This window comes from Sinocyclocheilus anshuiensis, unplaced genomic scaffold (assembly GCF_001515605.1).
Source record: "Sinocyclocheilus anshuiensis isolate Anshui unplaced genomic scaffold, SAMN03320099.WGS_v1.1 scaffold3199, whole genome shotgun sequence".
Taxonomy (NCBI): domain Eukaryota; kingdom Metazoa; phylum Chordata; class Actinopteri; order Cypriniformes; family Cyprinidae; genus Sinocyclocheilus; species Sinocyclocheilus anshuiensis.
This window is the reverse complement of record NW_015544133.1, coordinates 205834-213985: the sequence shown is the minus strand read 5'-3', so window position 1 is coordinate 213985 and position 8152 is coordinate 205834. Positions and strand designations below refer to the sequence as shown.

Here is an 8152-nt window from a genome sequence, read left to right as displayed (position 1 = left end):
GTGTGTGTGTGTGTGTGTGTGTGTGTGTGTGTGTGTGTGTGTGTGTGTGTGTGTGTGTGTGTGTTTTTAACCTCTCTAATCAAGGCATTGTTACTTCCTGTCTGTCAGGTTCAGAGTCACTGATAGTCCACACCTTTTAGGCACTTCTTGTCATTCTGCTTACAGCTTTCCCACTTTAGCAGTGATCTCCATGCCGGAGTTGTCATAGCACCTAAACAAGTCCCACAGACAGGGAAATCCCAGAAGATCTGCAGACCAGCTATGAGCCTGACTGGGGGCTAGAAGACTGGATTGAGTGAGGGCTAAAAGACTAAGGAACTCTCTGTGTGAAGACTCTCCAATTGCACAATCATTGGAAGGAGGAAGTGGCTAAATTTGGGCAAAGTTTGGAGGAAACAAATATTTTGCTTTAAATATTTAACTTGTGGTTAAAATGATTAGTAGTCAAATTTAGTCTAGTTTACGTCAAGTAAAATGTGTGACTATACTGTGGGGATGGCATGGTCCTCTTATTAGTACTACAACTGTTTTTTGTGAGCAATACAAACACTACAAATCAAAGGTTTGGACATATCTACTTATTCTTTATTATTACTATTTTCTTCTATTATCCACTATTTTCTACAAACTAATAGCAAAGTCATCAAAACTATGAAACAAACAAACAAAAAAAAACTAAACAAAAGGATGTGTGGGCATAATGGATAGACTAAAACTGTTAAATAAATCAAATCTCTTACATATATATAAACTGATACACTTTTTAAAATAAAAATATTATATTTTGGCATCTTCAAAGTAGCCACCCTTTGCCTAGATTACAGCTCTGCACATTCATTCTCTTAACAAACGAATTATTAATTGTCTAATTATCTAATAAATGACTGAAGGAATTTCCATGTATGCAGGGCATGCTATCCATGCCTTTTTATCAATTATTTAAATTTTTATGTTAATTTTGTACAAATATAATCATCATCATCATCATATATAAGCACAATTTAAGTTTGTCAACAAATAATTTCATACATGTAAAACAGACCTTTAGATCATCAGCTTTTAAGATAGGGATAAATTATGGAGGTACAGTGTCAACCCTAATCCTATTCTGATCCTGTATAATTCTGTCTAAACCCTGTATAATTCTTCTCTAACACTTTGATAAATAATTAGTTAATCATTAACATTCACAAACATTTTTATTATATAATACCTAAAGCCATTATTAGACAGTTATGAAGAATTAGAAATATGATTAACTTTATATATTTTTATATTCATATTGAATCATGTACATGCATATATAGTGCTTTGTTAAACATTATATAATAGTTGTTAATGAGAGTAAATGAGAGTCTTACAGATACTTTTTCTTTAGCAATACAGTGGTATTTGCACTTGTTCTTTGCCATTTTACAGTATAACATTTTTCATTTGCAATATTGTTTAACATGTATCTTTTGCTAACTGCTTTGGTTATTGGCATTACACTATATACGGTGTTGTAAAATAAAAATCAATTTCACACTATAGGGATCTGGAGGTAGGGACTGTGTACCAATTAAAATAACCAGATAGATTAAAGATTAACTAATAGCCTAATCTAATTAGACACAATACCTTATTATTTTAAAGTTACCACGCAGCTGTGACCAAGTTTTGACTTTATCTAATTTAGCATGAAGCAATACACCTTACAATTTTATGTTAATACGTGCTCTCAAACTTTTAACTTTTGAATAAACTTTTGAAAATGTTTTGATTTAAACCATTTAGATTTCAATCAGATGCCTCCAGTTTCACTTTAACTAGCCTCGATGCTTTAAAAATAAATGTTTCACCTGCTTTACCTCAAAAAGTGAAGACAACAAAAATAATAATAATAAACCAATTACATAATCATTATGCAGAGTCCTTATATGATATCGAGCAAGAGATCCAGAGAGTCCTGTTTATCTGATCAACATTTTTTGCTTTGTCACTTACCCCCCGGTAAGCTGATAGGTCCACAGCCTTTACCAACGAATTCCTCATCCTCAATATAGATGTATTTCTTACAAAGTTTCCAAAGGCCAAAGTGGGCTGCCTCACATGTTGTGTTTACGTTCTCCACTCGAGGACTCAACACGGCCCAGTGGTCTGTCACCACTGCTGTTAACATGCACACTGAGCCTACCATGATCACAAAAAACAAGATTTTTGTCTTGGTTTCCTTCTGCATTTTGTCCAGTATCCACTGCTAATGGACAAATAAAATGAAAAATGACACAAGATTATTTCTTACACTCAGTGTAAGAATCCCTGACAGAATAGAACAGAAACCTGGCCCAGTTCGTTCTTGATTCTTAAGGTCTCTGTGCAGCACTGTGCTTGTGCATGGATAAAAGGAACCAAATGCCAGTGTCCTAGTATTTATGCCGAGAGGCCAGACTCAAACCGCAGCTGTTGGGGCTCGTCAGTAAAGTTGATGACCAAACGGACTTGTCTCACATGAGGTCTTTGGGGGGTGAGTTGGGTTTCTATATATGTGTGCTGTGAGTCATGTCTGGTTGTTGACAGAGCAGGTTTAATCTGGCTTTACTAGGGCGTGACAATTCCATGACAAGAATTAATCATTAGGTATAAGTGGGATTTAATATAATGTGAGAGGCAAACTGGACTAAATTTAACTCTTAACAAACTTCATTAAAGTGTTAATTAAAGTATATTTTAAGTGTAGAACAGCTGATAAGTTAAATAGCCATTAAATTCTATGAGAGCTTTCAAAATAGTCTCAATAGTGCTACACTGAAATAAAAGTTCAACTCTAAAAGTCCAGAAAATAAAAATCTGATTTTTTTTTTTTTTCAAGAACAGCCAAATCTGCTGGATTTTCCTCTTCATTTTCCTCATAATGAATGGGTGTTGGGTAACTGCGGTTCCCAGCATTTGCTGTCAGCCATGATAAACCACACCTCCAGCAAATGATGAAGTGTTACATGTGTGTAAAGACTTCAGACTAGACATTCTCATGGAAGAATGATGTTTGTGTATTTTTTGTGTACTTGTGCATTTTTCATGGATTTGTTGCATGCAGTAGACACTGCCTGGGGCGCCGCTAGCAATTTTGGGCCTTTGAAAGAATATGAGGTTGGACCCCCTACCGCACCAAACATACACTATATTGCCCAAAGTACTGGGAAAACTCAATAAAACAAAAACAAAAAAAAAACTCATCACCAAACACCAATGACTTGTACATATGCGTACAATCATTTTAGACACTTCTAAAACTGTGTCAAAAAGATGGAAATAAAATTTTGAAATACATGAATTATGTTTCCATCTTTGATGCCACAGTTTTGGAAGTGCCTTTTTCTGTTCTAAAGAAGGGGGTGTCCCAATACTTTTGTACTTACAGTGCCTTACGAAAGTATTCACACCCCATTCATTTTTTCACATTTTGTTATGTTGCTGCCTTATGTTAAACTGCTTTAAATTACTTGTTATCCACATCAATCTACTCCATACACCATACTGGCAAAGCAAAAACAGAACTGTCACAACTTCGTAAATTTATTAAAAATAAAAAACTGAAATAAGTACATTGCATAAGTATTCATACCCGTAACTAAATATTTCGCTGAAGCACCTTTACAGTCTCAAGTCTTTTTTTGTTTGATGCGACAAGCTTTGCTCATCAGTATTTTGCAATTATCTGTCATTCTTTACCTCACCTGTTGAACTCTCAAGCTCTGTCAGGTTGGATGGAGGCAGATGCACATTTTCAGGTTTCTCCAGAAATATTTGATTGGGTTCAAGATGTTAAACTGCTTTAAATGACTTTTTTTCCACATCAATCTACACTCCATACACTATACTGACAAAGCAAAAACAGAATTGTCACAACTTCGTAAATTTATTAAAAATAAAAAAAACTGAAATAAGTACATTGCATAAGTATTTATATCCTTAACTAAATATTTCGCTGAAGCACCTTTACAGTCTCAAGTCTTTTTTTGTTTGATGCGACAAGCTTTGCTCATCAGTATTTTGCAATTATCTGTCATTCTTTACCTCACCTGTTGAACTCTCAAGCTCTGTCAGGTTGGATGGAGGCAGATGATAGAACTGCTTCACTGGGGCAAACAAACAAAAAAATCCTAAAATAATAAATAGGATACCCCATAACACCAGCATTTCCAGCATTATCCAACATTTCTCAATCATGATCTTACTCAGCTAAATGTGACTATTAGCTTAACAGCTGTATTCCTTGTTTGCTAGCTGCACATACAGCATACAATGTTAAAAATGTTCTACATTATGAACCTTAACCCAAAAACCTTTAGCTTCATACACTGTAGATAATTGTGACCCTGCCTGTGGAAACCCAGTTAAAGTATTTTTTAACAGTGGATGAGTAATTCACTTCTTGATTTGCTTAATAAAAGCCTCCTTTGAGATCGTTTTGACAGACATGTTTATTCTGTATTATTTTCAACGTGTTTATTGCTAAGTTTAGTGTGGCAAAATAGAAGCGCTGCCGTAATTCGTGAGCAGTGTATCTGGTTGCCATGAGAACCTCACGCGCTTCCTGCTGCTGTTCTATGTAATCAGATTGTGAATTTGTAGATTTTCTATCGCAAAACTAAAATGTGTTTAAAAGTGTGTCTGACCAAATCATCCGGCTTGGTTTGCCCCCCTCGAACTCCAAGACATCTCTAATTTGACAGTTAGTTTACCATCTGATCTCACCATAGGATCTCACTCGTGACTCTAGGCTATGTAGGACGGGACGAAACCATGCAGTGAATGGGGGGAGATAATTTTGCTGGAAATGCAGAAATAAGCCGTAATTTTGTTTTATTTGTAACTCTTTGGTAGATACATTTATAATTTCTATTACATTGCTACTACTACTGTTACTACTAATAAAACAGATCTCTGGGGGCCCCAGAAGTACGTGGGCCCTTAGAGTCGTCCTAACTTCCCCCCCCTTAGCGGCGCCCCTGCTGCTACATTTACAGTATATGCAGAACTCACATAGTTTTCATAGGCTACTGAGTTAAAAATTGTGTTTGTTCCCTTAAAAAATGTGACTGGTTTGAACTGGAACTGATAAGGGGCACCCTTTTGAAATGTACTCCCCTTCACAGCCTTGTGTATATAATAAGACATGTTCACAAGTTACTGAGTTTAAGTCCAAGTCAAAACTCAAGTCTCTGGTGTAGAGCTGAGTCATATTGTTCGCCTACTGCTATTTATTTTTTTGCTTAGTAGTATGGTTGAACTAGATCAGGGGTAGGCAAGTTCGGTCCTAGAGAGCCGCAGTCCTGCAGAGTTCAGCTCCAACCCTAATCAAACACACCTGAACAAGCTAATCAATGTCTTCAGGATTACTAAGGCTATAGGTAGGTGAGTTTTTTTTTTCAGGGTTGGAGCTCTCTAGGACCGAACTTGCCTATCCCTGAACTAGATCATTGAAGGTCAACGAAAAGATACTGGTTAAAAAAATGGGATTAAAAACATAAAGGATATTTGTGTTATTTAACATTTTTAATTAATGCAGGTTTGCATCATATTCTTAGTTTGCATTTCACTGTTTATTCATTTTGAGGTACACTGATTCTGTTTTTGTCCAAGTGAGATAAGTAAATGCATGTTCACATTTAGTCTAGACTTAATGACAGTCACCATCAAATTTGCACAGCGTGTAAAAACAAATTAACTGGTGTTAGTTGTTTGAAAAAGTAACTCAGATATTTTCTTGTAAATTAACCTAATTACTGTAATTAAGTAATGCGTTATATTATTAGTAACTCACGATAATTGTAACGTGTTACCCCCAACACTGATTACTTTTCTTCTGTTATTTTTATCCCTGCCTTCATCCTGAATTATGCATAGATATGCTCCAGCATTCCCATATGACCTACAGAGGATAAGCGGGTATACAAAGTAAATGGATGGATGAATGGAAAGATGGATGGGTTAATGGATAGCATTGACAGTGGGTCAGTGTATGGTCAAGTGGCATACTGTATATTATTGCAAAAATGACAGATGTGATTTCAGTAATAATTCTCCTGCTATTTTTGTCCAGTCTTCACCATAATTGAGTCAGGTGCAGCTTCAGATTGTTAAACATGCTTGTCAAATGTTATCATATAGATATTTTATATTCAAACTAGTTTACCCAACAGCATTATTTCAGCAATATTGCTTTACTGACTTCAAGTATTGTATTCAATTTGGTATTTCAAGTTGGGAACATTCATAGAGTAATAAATCAACCTGAACTGGTCACTTATAAGCTGCAGGTTTGGACCACGCAAAGGGTAAAACACTATAAAACTATAATAATAGTAGCTGATATGAATAATGCACTATTATGTGTGATGCCTGGCTTCAGAATGTTTGGCATATAGTGCAGGAGTACTGTCTACTTTTATTATATTTTAGAACATTTTAATAAAGTTTTAATTAATAGAATGTTGGCTTTAAGTTTGGGAAATGAGTTATTAAATGTCTGATTAAGTCGGATGTTGTTGTGCCAGAATCTTTCATGTTTATGCCACAGATCTGACATCTATTATACTGTTTTTTTTTTTTTTTTTTGCAAACATGCCAGAATGAAAGCAAAGTAACATCACAATTCAACATCATCCAGCCCTCCCTATTCCCCTGATGTTAATTATTGCTGGAGTGGATAGTAGAATGACCATGGTAAGAGTTGGGTGTAGTAGGCTACTTTCAGGGCACGGCTGGTAGAACTGCTGAGGTGGAGGATTCTGAAGCCAAAGCAGTTCTGCCGCCCTTCGAGGATTTCTCTCCAGCCTCTGTTGGATCTGGAGGTTATGAGCAGCTTAAAGTCTGCTTGGCTTGAGCTGAAATGGAGGTGCATGAAAGGGCAGAGGAACGTCAGGCTGAGATGAAATTACGACTCAAGGTTCGCAGGCTGGAAATTGAAGCAGAAAAGCAGATCAAGCTGCTTGAACTGGAGTTGAATGCAGCCAAAAATGCACCTGTTCCAGTTGTTTCCTGTGCAGGCCGCTGATGCTCCGTCGGGTGCTGGGTCGCTGGGAACCACCTTTGATGTCAGTAAGCATATCTTTGCCATGCTGCAGTTTTGAGAGGCAGAAGTTGATAAGTATTTTAGTGTGTTTGAGGCACATTGCATCTGCACTTAATTGGTCTAGGGAAGTGTGGCCTCTGTTGTTGCTGTGCAAATTAACTGGTAAGGCTCAGGAGGTTTGCACTACTTTATCCTTAGAAACTTAAATTATGATATGGTGAAGGCTGCAATCCTGCACACTTACGAATTAGTACCAGACGCCTATAGGCAGCTGTTTAGGATAATAATCTGATATAGCTGCGTCTATTCCCATTAGCTTGATTAACCAGCCATGACCAAAATCAAACGTTTCGAAGCCAAAAGAAGACCGAGAATGTTTTTATTGCCACAAGTCTGGCCATTTAATTGCTGAATGTCCTGTTGAAATGAAAGCAGCAGGGTTCTGTAACTAAGAGTGTTGGATTTGTGAAAACTGTTTATGTTGTCAAAGTGGAGTGTTGTGACAGGCCAAACCCTAGTTATGAACTATTTCTAATTCAAGGGTTAATTTCTATTACAGGTAAGCCTACAGAACAGGTGAAGATTAAAATGCTTTGTGCTACTGACACAATGCCTTTGTGGTTGCAGGTTTATTGTCGTTTTCTGAGCAGACATCTTGTGGCAGAAATGTGCTGATACAGGGGATAGAGATGGGTTTGGTTATAGTTCCATTACACCGAATACATTTGCAGTCGGAACTGTGTACAGGATTTGTGAAAATAGGTGTGCGTGAATGCCTGCCTGTGAGAGGGGTAGAATTTATCCTTGGCAATGACTTGGCTGGTGGGAAGGTGTTTCCTGTGTTGGAGGTTCTTGACAACCCAGTTGTGTCGGATCAGTCCGATGAGCTGGCAGAGACTTATCCTGAAACTTTCCGTCTGTGCTGTTATGCGGGCTCAAGCTCGTAAAAAGGATGCCCTTGATTTGTCCTCCTCTTTTATTGCACCTAAATTCACAAATGATGTATTGTTACTTGATGAAAGTGAGGCAGTTGAAAGATCATCAGCTATGAGTTTGAATGCTTTGAGGCTGCCCATGACACGTGAGAAAATTATT

The 8152-nt window shown here is 37.0% G+C and overlaps 1 protein-coding gene across 1 annotated transcript in view; it reads right to left on the bottom strand.

Moving 5' to 3' along the window:
• LOC107694905 (voltage-dependent calcium channel gamma-1 subunit-like) overlaps positions 1-2365 on the bottom strand; it is a 6661-nt gene extending 4296 nt beyond the window's left edge. Inside the window, exon 1 of the mRNA XM_016494618.1 lies at positions 1987-2365. Within this exon, the coding sequence (XP_016350104.1) occupies positions 1987-2221 (235 nt within the window). The 5' untranslated portion in view covers positions 2222-2365. The remainder of the gene's footprint in view (positions 1-1986) is intronic.
• Between the last annotated feature and the right edge of the window lie 5787 nt (positions 2366-8152).